General features: G+C 40.6%; 1 protein-coding gene across 2 annotated transcripts in view; it reads left to right on the top strand.

Moving 5' to 3' along the window:
- PPM1H (protein phosphatase, Mg2+/Mn2+ dependent 1H) overlaps positions 1-19857 on the top strand; it is a 310397-nt gene that overhangs the window by 131951 nt on the left and 158589 nt on the right. The window contains exons 3-4 of one of the 2 annotated variants that reach the window (XM_020990179.2): positions 7265-7360; positions 10346-10690. In XM_020990179.2, coding sequence (XP_020845838.1) covers positions 7265-7360; positions 10346-10690 — 441 coding nt within the window. The remainder of the gene's footprint in view (positions 1-7264; positions 7361-10345; positions 10691-19857) is intronic. The other variant, XM_020990180.2, reaches the window with a different exon arrangement.

The raw sequence follows: 19857 nt of genomic DNA, 5'->3' as shown, positions 1-19857 counted from the left end.
ATATGCTCCTGAAAGTTGCTTGTGAGAGGAATTTTTGTACATTGTGTATAAGATTAAATTTTTTAAGTTGTCAAACTTTAAATGTGCCAGGGAATCCTATTTAAAAAGAACCCAAGAGTGAACTCTTATATAATGCAAGTGATCAGCCTTTCTTCTCATCTATTCTAATCCCCCACCCCATCCAAAATAATGTAAGTTTGGGGAATTCCATAAGTTGGGTTCTTCTAAAGGATTTCTTAGTTTGATGGACTTTAATCCCAACAAAATGGAAGTATACTAATGGCTATTTTGAAACTCATTGGAAATTTAGTACACTGTAAGCACATGACCTTATACTTAGAGATTTCAGATCCTCCAGGTTTTAAATTTGCTGTTCTTAGCTCTAGCCAGCTTGGATGTCTGCTTCAACCTCTACGGATGAAAAGAAGTAGAATAGGAAATTTACTCTATGATACTTTATAAAGGAAGTAGTTTCAGCTAACTAAAATCTAAATACATTCAGTAACCCCTAAACTTTGGGAGAAGACTTTGCTATATTAACTTTCTGTGACAGAGCAGTATATATGGAATTCCTCACGTTATTAAAAATCTAAGAAACTTCCCTTCTTTTGTCTTACGTCAGAGTGCTTCCTTCAGAGAAAATGTCAAACCAGTGATTCTTTACTGGGTCTAATGTGGTTGGTAACACTGGAAAGGATCTTTTTTGTGCGATGGACCTCTTTGGCAGTGTGGTGATGCGTATGGGCCCCTTCTTAGAATCATGTTTTTTTAAATGCATGAAATAAAATTCATAGTATTACAAAGAAAACCCATTATATTGTTACAGGTATATACGTATACTCACATACACATATACCTACACACATATCTACCTATATATGTATACACACACATACATATACCTACACACACATATTTACATATGTACACATGCACACATGTGCATACTCCCCCCCATATCCATATCTAATTTTTTTAAAGTTTACCCCAGGTTGCAAACCCCCCTGCTTGAGGTTTGGGGAGGAAAAAATAGAGGGTAGCACTGATGACCTAGATCTGAGGCTCTGCTTTCCCTTTATAGTCATGCTTAAATTAAGCAGATGGAGATCACAGCTCCCAGCTGGGTTTTCAGGCTCCTCCTGCCACCCTTCGCACAGTCAAGTGCACTGGCCCCGATGCCAGCTGGTTCAAAGGACAAAGAAAAGGCAGATTGTCTGTCCCAGCAGGGCACTGAGATAGATGGGCAGCACTGGACTATGAGGAAGGAAGATGAGGTCCTGTGGCTCTGGAGGAGGCTGTGAAGCTTCAAACAGCTCAACATGATGGGAGGAGGGAGCTTGTTACTTCTTTGTGGATTAAAAAAATGCCTAAGTTTATGGACCATTGTATTGTTTTGGATTAAAACCAGTCATTAGACCACACAGCCCATCAGGGCAGATGTGCATAGTCTCAGGTATCATTAATGTTTATTTTGTCTCTTGACTCTATTCGGAGTCTTCCTGTTATACTTCCTCTGCTGCCCATGTTGGGAGTGTTCTGTGCTACTAAAACCAGTAACTTCCACCAGTGAAATGAGAGAAAAATATACTCCAGTATTCAGATGACCTTGTGATTTGGCATGGTGTGAGGGGGAATCATAGGACCTTCCTTCAAATCGTGACTCTGCCACCGGTATCTTGGGCAAGTCATCTAACCTATCTATGCCTCGGTTTCCCCATGTGTAAAAAGAGAGGTTGGACTAGATTACCTCTGAATTCCCTTTCAGCTCCAACTCTTTGATCCTTTCAACAGTGCAATGGCAACTCATCCTTGCCAACCCATTTCTGTGTCTATCCAACATGCAGTGGGCCTTCTTCACTTTCTCTTGATGTTGCAAGAGTGCCAGGAAAGCTCATGGGCTGCCCATTGGCTGTCCCTTGGTGTCCCCAAATGCCCAGCAATTCTTTTTCTTTAATGCTGCTTTTGGAGGTATTATAGCAATGCTCACATACCCACTATGCGCTTCTCCACGTTGCCCCTCTGGTTGATAATTCATTTTTCAGTTCCTTGGAGATTGTCGTCTTGAATGACTCTCGGCCATATCACAATAGAAGAAATTTGCGGTCATTAAAGGCAGAGGTGTCAAACATGATTAAAATGTGATTGGGAAATGTTTTAGCAAAATGAAAATACAGTGGCACATAATTAATGGTAATGTGGTCTTAATGTGGTTTAGTGGCCCTCATTTCTATTTGAGTTTGACAGCCACTGGTTAAAGGAACTTTGCAATTTCCTGAAGGCAATTTTCAGCCCACTCAAGTCTGAATGATAACAATGATGATGATAGTAATAGCATTGGCTATCGTTTATACAGCCTTTTAAGGTTCATACTGCAAAAGACTACAGAATGTAGTCAGGAAGAAGCATCCAAATTCCAGTTGAACATAACCAGTCTTTGCCCTGGAGCCTCAGAAATGGTGATAAAGTATATGTTCCTTCTTACTTTATACATATTATCTCAGGTGCTCCTCAACAACCCTGTGATGTAGGTGCTCCATTTTACAGAGGAGGACACTGAGGCTGAGAGCCCCGGTCACAACTGTACTTGTGTCTGTAGGAGGGTTTGAACTGAGATCTTCCTGACTCCAAGTCCGGCCCTCTATACGTTGCACCAACTAGAGGGTGATACTGATTACCTAGTGATGGGCATCCATCTCATTCCCTTGGCCCATTGGCTCACTTTATTGGGCTAACCTGTGTTAGACAATTGTCCTTCAGGGGTTATCTTTTCTCTCACTTGGGTTGATTTCTTGCTGTACTTAGACTGCTTTAATTATCTTTCTCTCACCTTGTGATTTCTCGTGACCTTTGCTTTAGGGAGCAACACTTGTGATTCACATTTATGTGACACCAGCTTCAGAATACTTATTTTTTAGTACTTTCTTGAAAGCACCTCTAAACAAGAAGAAAAGGGCCTGTTGAACAAAACACATGGCCTTTTTTTCAGTTGTACTAATATTCAGCTGATTTTTCAGGTTTACAAAGGACTCTGAAAATGTTATCTTATTTAATCCTCACGCCCCCACGAGAGAGGTACTATAAGGTGGTGTTATCACCATTTTACAGATGAGAGAACTGAGGTTCAGGGGGTTAAATAGCCTTGCCCATGGTGATCCAGCAGGTGGCAGAGGTGGGATTTGAGCCCAAATATTTCTTAACTCTGAATCCAGTTATCTTCCTGCCATACCTAGTTCTGAATCCAATTATCTTTCCATAATACCAAGGGCTAGTTATGTCCAAAGTGTTTTATAGACCAAAAAAATGGAGTTAAACTTTAGTGACAAGGCTTTCTATTTTGCCCATTTCTCAGCAAGGCCTAGCACTTGGTAACAGAATAAGAAAGGAGCCATAGAGCCTTATTTACCAATAACAGATGCTCAGGATTACAAGAAGACAGAAAAGAGTTGTATGAACTGATTCAGAGTGAAGCAAGTAGAACCAGGAGACAGTTTTACATAATGACTGCAGTAATAAAATGAAACCATCACAGAAAGGCAGCCAGATTTGGATTAAACATGACCAGTCTCAGTCCTGGAATATCAGAACAAATAATGAAACCTGTATCCCTCCTTGCAGAAGAGACATTGGAGAACTGGGAGTACCACGTGTGGTCTTGCTTTATCAGTGTGGCTTGCTTGTTTTTCTTTGTTGCAAGGTGCAGGAGAGATTTGGGGGGCCAGATCTTGGTGGCATAGATTAGAAAATGACTGTGTTTAAAAAAAAATACAATATAAGGCATCAGTAGTACTTTTGAAAAATAAACAGGTTTTTGTCATATATTGATTTGTCACAATTCCAGAAGCAAAGTGCTGCTTTTATTATCCTTCACTTGCACATCTGGACACACCAAGCTCATTACTGTCACTGCCCTGTTAATCTTCGCTGACCTGGAATGGAGAGGAAACAAGAGAATTAGCATGACCTCATTCTCACAGGGTGTTTCTAGGGCTCGCCGCCTCAGGGTCTAGTACACGCTAGATGGAGTGTCAGACTCCCCTTTACCAAAGGACTTGGGAGTCTGGGAAACTGACATACCCTGGGAAAATTCCTTCATCTTTTTGGGCCCCACAGCTTTGTCACCTATAAAAGGAGGTGAGCGTTGAAGTCTCTAACTTCTCAGTACTCTTTTACCCAAAAGGCACTGATGAGAACTTCTCCAACTGATGTTCCAAATAAATGCAGCATTGAGATAGCTGGATATTAAAAGGGCCAGTGTACACTAATCAAAACAGATTTGTCAGATATCCTTTTCACTATGGTAATCTTTAATTTAAAAAACAAAACAAACAAAACCAAAAATTCATCTAGGATTTAAAGTGAGGCCTCTTAAAAAAAAAAAACAATTTATGCACAAACCTGCCGTGAAGTTCATTAAGCCTCCCAGCACTAGCTTTGAACAGCCTGAGGTCGTGATCAGCACCTTAGGGAATTTATACTTTTCTCCAGTGCCGCAAAGTTCTTTATCTCATCTGATATGAGAGAGAGTGACACATGATCGGAACTAGTTGGAGCTGGGAGGTGACTCACTCATCTTTCTAAGGGAGAGTTCTCACTAGGCACATTTGCACAGTGGTGATTGAGCGTCAGTGAATCCCTGTCTGTCTCTGCTGCGTTTCACAGTTTGAGCTAAGTGAGAGTTTTGTCTGGTTCTACCCAATGGGAGATGAATGATCAGATGAGTCCTCCTAACTTGGCGTCAGCACCAAAGAAGCATGTGTTTCTTTATGTTTAGTGGTGGTTGTCTGAGAGAGGGAAGGAGCAAGAAAGAAATAAGACATGTAGAAGCTGTGCTTTCTATGTTGTTTCCCCGCTCCCCAGTGATGCTCCCCCCCCCCAAAGAAACTGTGAAAGGTGCCACTTTGTTTAAATAGTTCCACTGATCACTCTGCATTGGCAGGTAGAAGAAAACCCCTTCCCAGTGCGTCGTATACACTGAGAGACAGATTGAAATTCTTCGGGTTGACACCAGCTCTGAATCTTTCATTTTAGATTCTATAACCTTGCCCTATCCACCAAAACAAATTAAATGTAATTGGGAAACCTCACTGGGACTCTGTTTTATAGTTGATATTTTGGTTAATTTTTCCTATTGAATTCAGTTTCTCCCATGAATCAGGTAAGTAGAAGAATTGTATTCTCATCTCCTAGAACAGCACCTTGAGCATATGATGTGTAACAAATGTTTGTTGAATTGGGTTAGACTGTAACCTCTAGCTGCCTTTCAAGAGTCAGATTACCACCTCCTACAAGAGCCCTTCCTGATTTTTCTCATTTGTTAAGTATCTCCCACCCCCTGCAGGTGATTTTAGTATATATTTTATAATCTGAAGACCACTGGCCGCTCCGGGGCAAAGATTGTTTCAATTTGGTCTAAATATCCCGAACACCTACTGGAGTAGTTGCTAAGAAATAGTTTTTACAATTGAATACATTAGGAGTAACCTGCTGTCTTGCGGCCACATGTGACCCTCTAGGTCCTCAGGTTTGGCCATTTGACAGAATCAACTTTTAGTCAAAGGGCCTCAAGGTTGCAGGGTCCCCACTCCTGGCTGAGACTGGATATTCTGACTCTAGATGCTACTAATCAGTTTTTTAGTGCCTCCCCTTCATAATTACCTCGCATGTGTTTTGTCTGCAGACATTTTGTATACATTTACATGAATACGTGTCTTCCCTAAGAGAATGTAAACTATGAGGGTGGGGAGGTTTTTTGTTTCTTTTTTGTCTTTACGCCCCAGCGTTTACTACAGAGGGTGACCCAAAGTAAAGGCTGTGTGAATGCCAAGGAAAAAAGGGAAATTATCAACCCAGTATTATTGGATGTCAGGAGTACATGTTTAGCACCTCTGGGTTTTCATTTTTTCTTTCAACTTCCCCATTAAATTTTTGCTTGACCTCTTCAAAACTCATCTAGCTCAGGAGTTCTTAATCTGGGGCATATGAACTTAGGTTGAAAAAGCAATATATTTAATTTAAGTGGTTTCCTTAATCCTATGTATTTTCTGCTTTTTAAAAAACATTCTAAAAAGGGCTTCAATCTCCTTCCCCAGACTAACAAAGGGGTAAATAACATAGCTCTGCCTGTACTGTTTATCAACCTTACTTTTTCGGTGTCTCCAAAATTTTTTTATTCTTGAAAAGAAATGCTTGGTTTGTTTTCCAGAACAACCCAGTTGTTTTTAATTGAAGGCGCAGAGGGATTACAGTAGTTTAGTAACCTTCTCTCCCCAAATAATGAAATTCTGTCACAACGCAGTTCCTTATTGCATGGATTTCCATATTTTGCAGCACAAATCCCCTGCCCTGACATATACGTTCATGTCCCCCAATAGCAGCTTTGTTAAAGGGGCTTATTTTGTATCTAGGGTGAGGGATTATATTGCTGGTTTTCATATGAACTCCTGTATAGCTGTTCTGGGATTTCAGTGTGAGCAGAAGAAACACTAATCTGTCTTCTAGTTACTTATGAATTCAGAGTACTAACCAGAAGCTGTTGCACTCACCTTTCTTTAGCAGTGAGAATTAGCAGAGAGAAATTATTGTTCATATTCAGAACAGGAATGATCACTACCCCTTTCTTTTGTCAGCTCTGTCTAATGCTGACTCTGTGTCAGTCAGTTTCCCTTCCTATCCCCCATGTTTCTTCCTGCATCCCTAACTTGGTCAGCCTTGAGTCTTTTTCTCCATCATTTACCAGCTACCTTCACCATTACATTGTGTACAGATGCCACTGGATAGGATGGGGGAGCGCTTTCTCGTTTTCATCATCAAATGCAGCCTTATTCCCTTCATGTGACTGTCCAATTTCTGGCCATCCATCAAGGCCTAGTTCAGGTCTTGTCTTCTTCATGAGAACTTTCCTGAATACTCTAGCCCATATAGACTATTCCTTCCTTTGAATCCTTATACCACTTATCACCTGGGCTAGGCAGGCAGTGTGGTATATTGGTGGAGGAATTGCACTTAGAGCCTCAAAACCTGAGTTCAAATTTAGGCTGAGACAGCTGCTTGCTGTGTGACATCAAGTAATTTAGCCTTTCAGTTAAGCATCAGTTTCATCATCTATAATAATGGGAATAATGGTACCTAAACTAAATACCTCATGGATTTTTTTTGAGGGGACCATTTGCAAACCTTTAAGTGCTATGGAAATGTACGTGGGATTATAAATTTAAAACTGTAAGGGAATTTAAAGTCATTCATCCAATGCCCTCATTTTTTACAGATAAGAAAACTGAGGCCCAAGAGTGTTGTGTCTTGCCTCACGGTCAAACAGGAAATAAGCGACAGAGTTGGCTTTGATCTCAAGTTCTCTGCCCAGGTCCTACATTCTTTTTCACTCTACTAAAGAAAATAAAGGGGTTGTAAAAATGTGTGGGAGAAGAAAAAAATAAGGGTTTGTCACAAAATGAGATGAGTAGATGCCACTGAGAAATAAAAATAATTCTTTCCTAATGCCCCAAGCCACCATATAGGGCAGGGGTTCTTAACCTGAGGGCTGTGAATTTGTTTTCTTAATATTTTGATACCTGTTATTTCAAGATAATTAGTTTCCTTTGTAATCCTATGCATTTTATCTTCTACATTTAAGAACATGGTTCTGAGGAAGGATCCAAAGGGTGTTACCAGACTATCAGCAGGGTCCATAACACACACAAAGATTAAGAACCATTGATACACATGTGCGCATACACACACACCCAGCTAGGTGACACAGTAGTTAGAGCACCCTGGTCTGGATAAGAAGATTTGAGTTCATATTTGGCCTTAGACCCCGGGCAAGTCGCTTAATCCTGCTTACCTCATTTCCTTCATCTGTAAAATGAGCTAGAGAAGGAAATGGCAGGCCACTCCAGTATCTTTTATAAGTGCCTTTATTAAGCATTTGCCTCGGTTTCCTCATCTGAAAAGTGAACTGGAGAAGGAAATAGCAAGGCACTCTAGGATTTTTGCCAAGAAAACCCCAGTGGGGTCACAAAGAGTCAGATACAACTGAAATGATTGAGCTACAACAAAATGTACAATGATAATGTGCCACAAAATTAGTTCTTATTACCACTCATTTTAGCACTTAATCGTGGACTGCCTTGTATTTTGTGTTAACTGTTTAATGCAGCAGTTTCTTGCCATAACAACTAGATGGGCCAGATGGGCTGAGAGCTCTCCCTTTCTGAGAGATTAGAAATTTGGGGATTGAGAAAAGATGGTTTATGTCTGCTTTGAGTTGAAACCTTCACAGGTCCACCCCGTGTGATTCTGGCTGGACAAAAGGAACCATCCTCATAACTTTAAACAAGCATACAGTATTGTTTATTGTGTTGCATTGATGGTTCTGATGATGGTCACAAGAGAATACACAAACCTTATCTCACTCATCCAATTGCTTCTGATTGTAGCTTCATAGAAGAAGCTCTGTCCCCAAATTGGCCTTGGTCCTTATGATGAGTAGCCTTCACTGTTCAGGTTTAAGTTTTCCCCTTTTATATTGTTTTACCTATTATAATACACACGTGTATTTTGGAAAAGCTATTATAGTATCAAGACAGAAACTGACATATAGGTATTAGAAGTAGTATAAATCAAGACTTTTGTAGGCTTTTGCCAGCTTTGAGGTCAAGAATTATCAACAAATAGATGAGAGAAACAAGAGACTTTTGAAGGTGGGAAAGAAGAACCCAAGGGGATTGGACTTAATCAGAACATAGCTTGAGATAGTACCTAGGGTTGGAGCATAGTAGGAACAACGTTCCAGAAATTCTGGACATTTTGGGTCAGGTATTATGGACAGATAAGCCTGTGTTGTTTCCATCAGGTATTGTACTGAGAAAACTAGCCAGGCATTAAACATTTATTAGACGTATACTATATGCCAGGCACTTCTGGGAAGACAGCTACAGAAAAGAAAAATGATCCCTGACCTCAAGGAATTTAAGATCTCATGGGGGGGACCTATCACAAAGGGTGCTGTTTTCCCCAGGAATAGAAGCCTGAGTTTATCAGGCTTCATGGTGAAGTAGAGTTGACCCGAAGTAATGATGTGTGGACAGTATTGTGTAGTGGGAAGAACGTTGGATTTGTAGACAAAAGAAATGGGTTTGAATCTTGGCTCTGGAACTTACTTATCTGAAGCAAATCATTTACTGTCTCTGCCCTTGGCTTTTTCAGCTTTTTGTAAAGTGTAGGGGCTTAATGAGGTAAAAGGTTCTTAATTTGTTTTTGGTATCATGGACCCCTTTGGCAGTCTGCTGAAGTCTATAAAACATTTAAAAATAATGTTTTTAAATGCATAAGATAAAAGAAGAATTACAAAGGAAACTGATTATATTGAAATATAGGTATCAAAATATGTTTTTTTAAAAAGCCAGCTCATAGACTCCACAGTTAAGAACCCCTGGACCAGATGATTTCTAAGGACCTCCCGGTTTTGAATTTGTGATCCCATGAAGTTTTATGTCAATCTGGACTCTACTTTCTAATCCAGATGTGTCAAACTCAGCGGCCTGCCACCTGCACAAAAACTACCAAATCAAGCTAGATGAAAATATAATTGGCAAATGTTTAACAAAATGAATAAAAATACAGTACAACATAGATAATGTTAACTTCTCATTTTCAAAGTCAGTATGCAGTCCAGGAATCCATTTCTGTTTGAGTTTGACCCCACTGGTTTTTTCCAGTTAGGTGAACGCAATGGATAGAGCACTGGGTCCAGATTCAGGAATACCTGAGCTCAAATCCTGCCCCAGACACTTAGTAGTTGTGTGGCCCTAGGCAAGTCATTTAACCTCTGTCTGCCTCAGTTTCCTCAACTGTAAAATGGGGATCATAACAATACCTACCTCCCAGAGTTTTAGTGTAAATTAAATCCCACGAGATATTTGTAAAGCGTAGAGACTTGTTTCCTTCTTTCCTTGTCCTCCTTGCCAAATCCCAGCCCTAGCTTACTCCCACCATCTTCATCCTGTTCTACTCACATGCTACACAAAGAAGCCAGAGAAACACATGGAGCTATGCTGACTGGCTCCATTAAAGATTTTAACCTTAGCTCATCTCAGACTGTGGTTTGCCTTCCAGTGTTTTTTCTGCTGTAAGGCTTGGCCTCTCATGAAAAGGAGAAGCCCTTTTGGTCCTCCTTTGGGTGGGAAAAGCAGAAGGGAGCCTTGGTGATTATGGACAGCTAACCAGCTGTGTTCACTGTGGCCCTATTAGTTTCACCATTAATCTCATCTGAAAGCGGGTTCCTGGGTTCCCCCTGAACATGGTCCCCAGGTCTCTCATTTCCCTCTGTCTCTTTTTGTCTAAGCAGGACACGGACGGCATTTCCTTCCACTACTGGTCCCTCTTTGACGGGCACGCGGGATCTGGGGCAGCTGTGGTGGCATCCCGGCTGTTGCAGCATCACATTGTGGAGCAACTACAGGACATTATAGAGATCTTGAAGAACTCTGCAGTCCTCCCCCCAACCTGCCTGGGGGAGGAGCCTGAGAACAACCCAGCCAACAGCCGGACTCTGACGAGGGCTGCCTCCCTTCGAGGAGGAGTGGGGGCCCCGGGCTCCCCAAGCACCCCACCCACACGTTTCTTTACGGAGAAAAAGATTCCCCACGAGTGCCTTGTTATTGGGGCCATTGAAAGCGCCTTCAAGGAAATGGTAGGTATCATTTGCTGTGGACCGTGGGCCCAGAAGTACCCCGCAGACGCCACTTAGGCCCAGCCCCCTGCCTTCTGCAGAATGCTTCCTCAATCTGTGCTTTCATTCAGTGCCTTTAAACTCAAAGCTATGTCTTATCTTACATGCTTTTCTATTTCCATGGGATCTAGAGAGCAAAGTGTAGCTTCTGGCCTTCCAAATGTCAACAAAGGTTTGTTGATGCTGTTGGCAAAACCCAGCCAAGCAATAAACTATCCATGAGAGATGAAGGTGGTGAGAGGAATACCCAGACCAGTAAGCAGAGTAGCTGGTGTATTCAAGAACCTGTTTGGCACGCTCATATTCACGCCAACTGGTAACATATCTAACAGACCAAAATGGTTCCCGTGTCTGGAGTAAGCTGAGGTGTATGAATTCCCTGGTATTTAGGAGAACTTAAAGCATTTAGCAGTGTGCTCAAAATTTTAACTCACTTTTCCTATGAACCCCATGTGAGCACAACTCTACATCCTGGGCAGTTCCAGATCCTGCAGAAAAACGTCTGTTCTCAGTTATTGATGCCAATGGAGGACAACTTAGGTGCTGCTAGCCAAGAATGATTCCTGTTTTATTTTGGAAGGCAGGCTTCTTCACACTTTCAAATCTGAATGTGTCTTATCTGGGAAATTACTGTACTTCCAAAAACACCACTCTGTAAAGAGCTGGCCCTGGCAGAGTTTGCAACCTGTATTTTAGTTGTAGACACTTTTCCTGCTGAGTGTTAACCTACTTAGAAAAGCAAGAGTAAGGGGTAGTTAAAAATGCAGCAAAAGATTTAATGAGCAAGAGAGGGTTGATGCTATCATTAAAAAGTAGAAATTGAGAAACAGCAACTATTGTGGGCAAAACTAGAGCAGACTTGTACTACATCCTTAGCAGGAAAGCTTTTAATGAATTGCCCATTGGCTTTCCAGCATTTTTGATGTTGTTTAGTCGTTTTTTGATCATATCTGACTTTGTGACCCCATTTGGGTCTTTCTTGGCAAAGATACTAGAGTGGTTTGCTGTTTCCTTTTCATTTTACAGATGAGGAAACTGAGGCAAACAGAGTTAAGTGACTTGCCCAGGGTCACACAGTCAGTAAGTGTCTGTGGTTGGAGTTAAACTAAAGAAGATGAGTCTTCTTAAGGCCAAGCACTCTATCCACTGCACCACCTAGCTGTTCCCTAATGTGACCCCACTTCAGTTAGTAGGTTATGGTGGGAAGACATGTAAATTCAAGCATAAACATGTGTGTGTTACAAAATAAATACAAGTTAGTTTTGCTGGGGATATCAGGAGAGGACTCATCTCCTGTTTATTCAGTAGGGGAAGCTAGTGGGAATGTAAAAATAGAAGATTGACTTGGTAAATATTTTGGCCTTTTTGTCTAATTTGACTAGATGATAGAATGTGTGAGTGATGGAATATTGTATCATAATGCTGGAAAAGGAGGTTGAAATCAGGTTGCAAACAGCTTTCAGTGCCAGATAGAGGAGATTATATTTGATCCTGGAGGGGGTTTTAGACCTTTTCTTTAGGAATATCACTTTGGAACCCATGTGGAAAATGGGCTGGAGAGGGGGAAAAACTTAAGCCATTTAGAAGGGTATTATAATATTCCAGGTGAGAGGGAAGGTGAAGAGAACTAGCTTTTATTAAGTATTTACTGTGTGTCAGGCACTGTGCTAAGTGTTTTACAATTACTGTCTCATTTGATCTTCACAACAATGCTGGGAGGTAGATGCTATTATTTTTCCCACATTATAGATGAGGAAACAGAGGCTGTGAGATGTAAAGGGACTTGCCCAAGGCCACACAGCTAGTAAGTATCTGAGGTTGAATTTGAACTCAGGTTTTTCTGACTCCAGGCAGTGAAGTGAATGAGGATTTGAACTAGGATAGTAGTGATCCCTGTGAGTAGAAAGAAAGGGTTGGCTACTGCTGTCATGGGATCAACTGTCAGGATTTGACAACTCGTTGCATATATGGGGTAAGGAATAGGGAAGTCACAGTATATGGCCCATACGGGCCAGATATTGAGAAGAGTCCCCTCTGCTAGTCCAAGCTTAGTATAAAACCCAACTGTCTAGAAACTACCATAGAAATGTTTTTCTCTTTGTCCTTAATTTCAGCTATAAACATTTTAAAGACACTAATTCTAAGCATTTTAGAATAAGAGCTCTCCCTGAAAAGAGAAAAACCTCATTTGTTTACATGGTAGGAACGGAAAGCAAAGTAAATTTTAGGGTTTGAATTTCGTGTTGTTTTACATGAAGTTGTTGCCTTCTCAATTTTATCCACTAGAGGCCAATATTATATTAAGTCAAGTCTCCAAAGCTGACTTCCGGCTCTGGATTCCTTTTAGCGTCTGCTGCATGTTGACAGGCTACAGGAAAGAAAACGAAAGAATCGTTTGAGAGAACATTCAGAAGAAGAGTGTCAGTCCCCTTTAATGTCGTTTCTCAATTTTTAGTTGGCCAGTTCCATTCTTGAGTTCTTGGTTTAGATGGCAGGGCTAAAAAAAAAAAATGTGTCCAATTTAGTTACTTTCACAGTCTCTGGCCATTCCATTTCTCTTTAAATATCCTATTCCCTCTTCTAATAATCATGATTAAGAGTAATAACTCTGCACCCCTGCAAACCCTTTTGTTTATTATTCCTCATTTACTTCTTCAGCTAGTCTCTCCTACTCTTCAAACTGCCCGTGTGCTAGCTACAAATCTGAGGTTTGCAGGATGGAGCAGAATTTTTAGGTGATAGATCTAATTTTGCATTTGCCATATCCATATCTATAGCTATATCCATATATATCCATGTATCCATATATATATGTATTTTAGTCCTCACCCCTGCTCATTATTTAAATATAATAACTAACAATATTTTTACTCCTGTCTTTCTCTTTCTTAAAATATCTTCTCTCTTTCCCCCTTCCCCTTTTTCCTTTCTCCTTACCCACTCCTTCCTCTCATAACCACCAAGATTAGAGGGTCTTATGAATCATTTAAGTACTTTAGTTGTACTTTCTAAATTGTATTCTATGTTCTATAGTTTTCTAGGTGAGGCAAAGCAAGATAGACACCCTCCCAGGATGTAAATGCATGTGCTCGCATATCTATACACACAAGTATGCATGTGTGTGTGTGTGTCCATGTATGTGTTCACACACATACATATACCTTGCTTTGCCTACATTCTACAGAATATAGAATACAGTTTAGAAAGTAGAACTTAGGCACAAAGGTGACAAATAAGATCCCCTTAACCTTGATGCTGAGAATGGTTAAGAGAGATACATCTACGTATATGTGCAGATGTTGATATTTAGAGACAGATAAGACTTGTGATAAGTTTTCAGGCAGAGTTTCCCTTATATTACAATCACAGCTACAAATTCTCCCCCCCCGCCCCCGTATGTATACCATGCATTTAGAGCAGCACTATGGGGGTGTAACCCATGGTTTAAGAAGCACTGCAGGGTTTGCAAGTGAAAAATGTTTAAGAAACTCTGATTCAGAGAGTATATACACAGTATATATACTACATATACATATATACGTAATGTATACACACTATATAATATAGCTAAAATAGTATCATATTAGTATGTAGATATGTATAGTGTATGTACATATATTAATATACATACATGCAGTGTAACATATGTACATACGCGCCCACACAAATGTGTCTGTGTATGTTTTGACAGTTTGGTTTGGAGAGAGAATCAATCTATAGTTGCATTAGAGTGAGGCCCTCCTGGCCTAGAGAGTCCCTTCATTAATCAGCAGACTCATCTGTAGTTTATAGTAGTAGAGAGTTGCCTGAGAACATGGGAAGGTTAAGTTTCTTGCTCATGGTCACATAGATAGTACATGTCAGAGATGGGACTTGGAACCAGGTCTGCCTGTCTCCAAGGCTGGCTCCTTTACTCTCTATACTGCCTTTCATAGGCCAATTGCCTTGCTTGTAAGCATGCTTCTGGTTTTTTTTTTTTGATTATCCAAGGTAAAGCCTCTTCATATCTCTTTTAATCTATCCATGAAGCCTCCCCTCTACCTGCTTCCTTCTTAGAGGGACAGGCCTGGAATTAGTAGCTTTCCCGGTCTAGCTTCCTGTCTCTGGGATTTTTTTCCCTGGGAATGAACTTTTTGGAGGGGGGGCAGGGCACTTGGGGTTAAGTGACTTGCCCAGGGTCACACAGCTAGTAATTTGAACTCAGGTCCTCCTGACTCCAGGGCTGGTGCTCTATCCACTGTACCACCTAGCTGTCCCTGAACCTTCTTTTTGACCTGTGTCCAGTATGGCATATTCTAGTTCTATTACGATAGGAGAATCCAACATTAAAATTACGTGAACATCCTGATTTAATGCTTTGCCTACCTGACTGCTGACCTCATGGTCTTCCTTCCTGCTGGTTGATTTCACAAATCTCTTTACTCAGTTTTTTTATTCCCTTTGTTGGTTGACCTCTTTTCTCATTTCTCTCTTCCAAAATAAAAAAATCTGACTTAGCTTAAAAACAAAACTTGCTTTTTTAGAGTCAGGGTTTAAGGAGTGACTCGGGCATCAAGCTCATGTTTTGACAGGAACTAGGGGGAAGGGATTGATGTAGGACTTTATGTTTATAGCATTTGAGTCACTTAGCTGGTTTCCTGAAATTCATGTTCTAGTGAGGAAGCAAAAAATTCAATTAACTGGCATTTATTGACCACCTATGCTATGTGGTCAGTGCTGTTCTAGACACTTTGAGGGATGAGGTAGAATTATAAAACATGTAGATTGTGAGCTCCATCACAGTATTTGGCACAGAATAGGCATTAATAAATGTCTCTTGACTTAAAAACAGGGACTTCTTAAGTTGTTTGGATTTGGGATTTTTTGTTTTTATTATTGTCTTTGTGTCTTTAATATCTTGTGTATGCTAGTGCTTACTAAATGTTCAACTTTAATCAGTAGAAATGTGGGCTGGAATAGTTGAAGGATTCATATCTGAGGCAGGATTCAAGCCTGGCCATGAAAGTCAAAAAGGATTCAGATGGGCAGAGAGAAAGGAAGAAGGCTATGAGCCCAGGACCTAGCGCTTAGTAGGCCCCCAGGAAGTCTTTGTTGATTGAGAACCAACATGGCTTGTGTGGGGACCTGCAGAGATACAGGCCTGAAGGAACAGAGAGTTCGTGTTGGGGCGTAGTTGACAACAAGGTGGACGTAAGGTTCCAATTCTGGAGAGCCTTCAATACTAGACAGCAGAATTTAAATAGGAAATAAAAAAGTCCCAAGGGTGACGTTGTAGATTGAGTCAGGAGAGCGATATGCTGAAAAGTGTTGTAGGTTATATAATCTGGCTGTGATGTGCAGAGTATTTTGGCTGTTGGCCCCCACTTCCAGAAGAAATAGCCCAGCATTCAGGAGGTAAAAAAAAGAGATGATTAGAGATGAAAGCTTGGGTGTGAGCTAAATGCAGTTTGACCAGTTGTCACAGGTTTATTTTACCTACTGTATTCTTGAGGAAGATGTACTGTTCGTGATAAGCCCCAGAGGCAAACTGCACTCGAGGTGTTTTTTCACCACATCACTTCTTTGAGAATGGAGCTCTAGACCCTCCCTAACAAGAGGGCTGACTTAACCCACCCTGACCCTGTGGCAGGCATGAAAAATGAAATGCTGCTCCTGAAGATTCAGCCTACGATGCTGGAGTACCCTCTGATCTCTGGCCCAAAATTATCAAGCTCAACAGAATATGCTTCTCAGAAAAAAAAAATCTTCTAGAGCTTGGCACTTGCCTGAGGAAATGCTTCACTTGGCAAACTCTTGAATACAGTTTGACAAGCTAGTAAATGAATGGACTGTCTCTCGTTCCTGTTCTTTGGTCTGCTTACAAAACCCCCCATAGCCCTTTTACTATTTTTATTTATGTGTCAGACACTGTGTTAGGCATTAGGATTCAGGGATGAAGAATGAAATAGTTCCTCTTTGTAATGAACTTACATTCTCAGAAGGAAGACAAATAACATATAAAAACACATGCAGTATATAGAAAGTAAATGTGTATATGCATACGCATATGCAAAGTAGTTAGATACAAGATTCTGTGGAGCAGGAGGTCACTAGCAATTGGGGAAACCAGCAAAGGCTGGTAGAAGATGGTGGCGCCCCAGCTGCTTCTCAAAGAGAGAAATGTTATGAGGTGGACATGAGGAGGCTGAGCATTCCAGATATGGGGGTGTGGCCAGTGCAAACACACACATTATAGATGGAGTACCATATATAAGGAACAAAGAAAAGGCCGTTTAGGGTGGATCACTAAGTGTGCAAGGGGAATGATTTCCAGTGATAGAAATATTTTGCTGTTTTTCAGTCATGTCTGACTCTTCATGACCCCATTTGGGATTTTCTTGACCAAGATCCTGGAGTGGTTTCCTTCCCCAGCTCGTTTGACAGATGAGGCAACTCAGGCAAACAGGGTTAAGTGACTTGCCCTAGGGTCTCACAGCTAGTAAGTGTCTGAGGCTGGATTTGAGCTCAGGAAAATGAGTCTTCCTACCTCCAGGCTTGTCACTCTATCTGCCTGTCTGCACCATAGAAATACAGAAAGATAGGTAGAAAAATATAGAAATAAGGAGAAAAAATACAGAAATATGTACATACATACAGAACATATACATATGCACATGTGTGTATATACACACATATAGACACAATTTACATATACATACATACATACGAGAAAGATAAGTTGGGGCCAGAAAGTTGGATAGTGTTTTAAGAGCGAAACAGAGGAGATTTTATTTTAGCCTCAGTGAATAGGATGTCTCTGTGTACTGGCACTTTTGAAGCTTTTCAGTCTTGGTAAAAACCTACTGGAGTACCACAGTGAGGTGTCAATGAGACATAACAAGTGATAGACCTGGCTAGCTCCCAAGGAATATTAAATCAATCAACAAGCATTTATTAAGCACCTACTGTGTACCAGGAACTGTGCTGACCACCAGTGATGCAAAGACAAAAATAGAAACTGTTCCTACCCCAAAGAAACTTACATTCTATGAGGAATGGGATGATAGGAAGCTATATAATTATATATTTAATATATAGGAAAAATAATACTAAGTAGTTTGGGGAGGAGTGCTGGGGTGTTGAATGTAACAGATGGCATTTGACCCAAGTTTTGAATGGAACTAAGGATTCTGATAGGCAGAGGTGAGGAAGGAATCCATTCCAAGAGTGATGATGGCTACTGTAAAGGCATAGAAAGAGGCAACCAAGTAGATCGGGGACTCATGTTAAGAACATCAGAAAGATGAGGAGGAACCACAAAGAGCCCAGTACTTTGGATATCTCCTCTACATCAGATTTATGGGAGGATGTGTTGCATAGGATTAGAAGGGATAGATGGGTTGCAATCTGTACCATTGAAAGGAACCTAACACTTATGAAATCCTAGATATTCAAGTAATTGTGTGTTGTTTTACTCAAGTCCTGTTTCAGTTCTTTGTCATGGTATGACCTTAGGTTTGTGTAGGCTATGGAAACAGCACAGGTTCTAGACAGGTTCATTCAAGCTTATTAGAAAAGTTTCAAGTAAAAAATGGGACAAGATTACTTGACTTGTGTGAGGACCAGTCTAGCCAAACTTGGCAACCAGGTCATGACATTTTTTCAGCTATGGTAACCCATGAAGACCATCTGCTGGGTCAAAGAAGTTAAAATCTGTTTTCTATAATTGGAAAAAGTACCTGTTCACAGACTTTGGAAGTGTTAGAAGTCATCAGGTGTAAGATAGTGAATATAAAGTCAATCTTTTTAGTTAGATAAGAAGATAAAAAAAAACAAACAGCATGATGTAATGCGGAGAACTCAACCTTTTGATGTAACAAACTCTTTGGCAGACTGATGGAGCCTTCAGATTAATGTTTTTAAATGCATAAAATACATAGGATTACAAAGGAAACCAATTATATTGAAATACCACAGTTATTAAAGTCTATGTGTATTTAAAAAAAAAAGTTCACCGATGTTGGGGTAAGACTCCCTGGCATAATGACGGATAAAAGGCTAGCCTGGAGCTAGGAAGAACTAGGTTTCAGGGGTTACCTTGGACGCATACTAGGTATGTTGGCTTTGAGCAAACTGTTTCATTTCTGAGTGTTCCCAAGCAAATTTATGGAGGCATTGCTGATCTCTCCACATAGGAAGTAGAAATCACAGTTCTGCTGGAGTTCTGCTGTGTTCCCCCCTCCCCAATCAGAACATTAGAGGATTGGGTCAAATCAATGGAAATAGGAAAACATTCCTCTTTTCTTTTCTTCACTTCCCCTGCCCCCAGTCCCCTTTTATTTCACAATGGAGGATAAAAGTGGCAGATTGTTCGGGACCTTGAGTAAGCTCCTCAGTGTAAGTATAAATTCCTTTGCCATGCTTTTATTAGGATAACACCAGGCTGTCAGAGTTAAGATTGGCCTTTTCATTTGTCACGTAATTTGTGTCCTGGCTTCATCCACAGAATAACACTGTGTGTGTCTCCTTTAAGCCAGAATCCTTGACACAAAAATTCGTAAAGTCAAGCCTAAAATGTCAGTTGGGAATGAAGAGAAGCAGTTTTTTGATAATATTTTAAATCGCAAGCACACCTGAGCCATTCGTTTCTTCTTTATTTTTCGTGTCCAGATTGTAAAGCATCAGATCATCCTGATAAGGGGAGTTGTCTTTCTTGAATAGGCATTGTTGAATAATAGGAGGATGAATGCAAAGCTAATTAATAGTCATTATTTTATAATTACCTTTTTTTTTCAACAAAGGGTCAGAGTGTCTGGCTGTGGCAGAGAACATAAAGCTTTTAATTTTTGAAAGCAGTCTTTTCATCCCCTGTTTGACTGGGGAAGTTGTGATTGCCTAACCGACTCCAATGTGAAAACATGCATGTCATTCAGCCGTTGGCCAGCTGATGTCCTCGTTGGGCAGTACTGACTGCTTTCCACTCTGCCTTTCCATTTATCCTGCAGATAAATTTACTCCTGGAACAAATGGGATTGGACCCTTTGCACAGAATCTTATTATTTGTGACAGACACTATTAGCAATGCAAACCACCTTGTGCTCAAACCCACCTCAGTCCAACTGGAACTATAGGATAAGGGTTCTTGCCCT

This window comes from Phascolarctos cinereus, unplaced genomic scaffold, assembly GCF_003287225.1.
Source record: "Phascolarctos cinereus isolate Bilbo 61053 unplaced genomic scaffold, phaCin_HiC Scaffold_1;HRSCAF=81, whole genome shotgun sequence".
In the NCBI taxonomy this organism is placed as follows: Eukaryota; Metazoa; Chordata; class Mammalia; order Diprotodontia; family Phascolarctidae; genus Phascolarctos; species Phascolarctos cinereus.
Note: the sequence above shows the minus strand (reverse complement) of the source record. Positions and strands in the feature narration are given on the sequence as shown.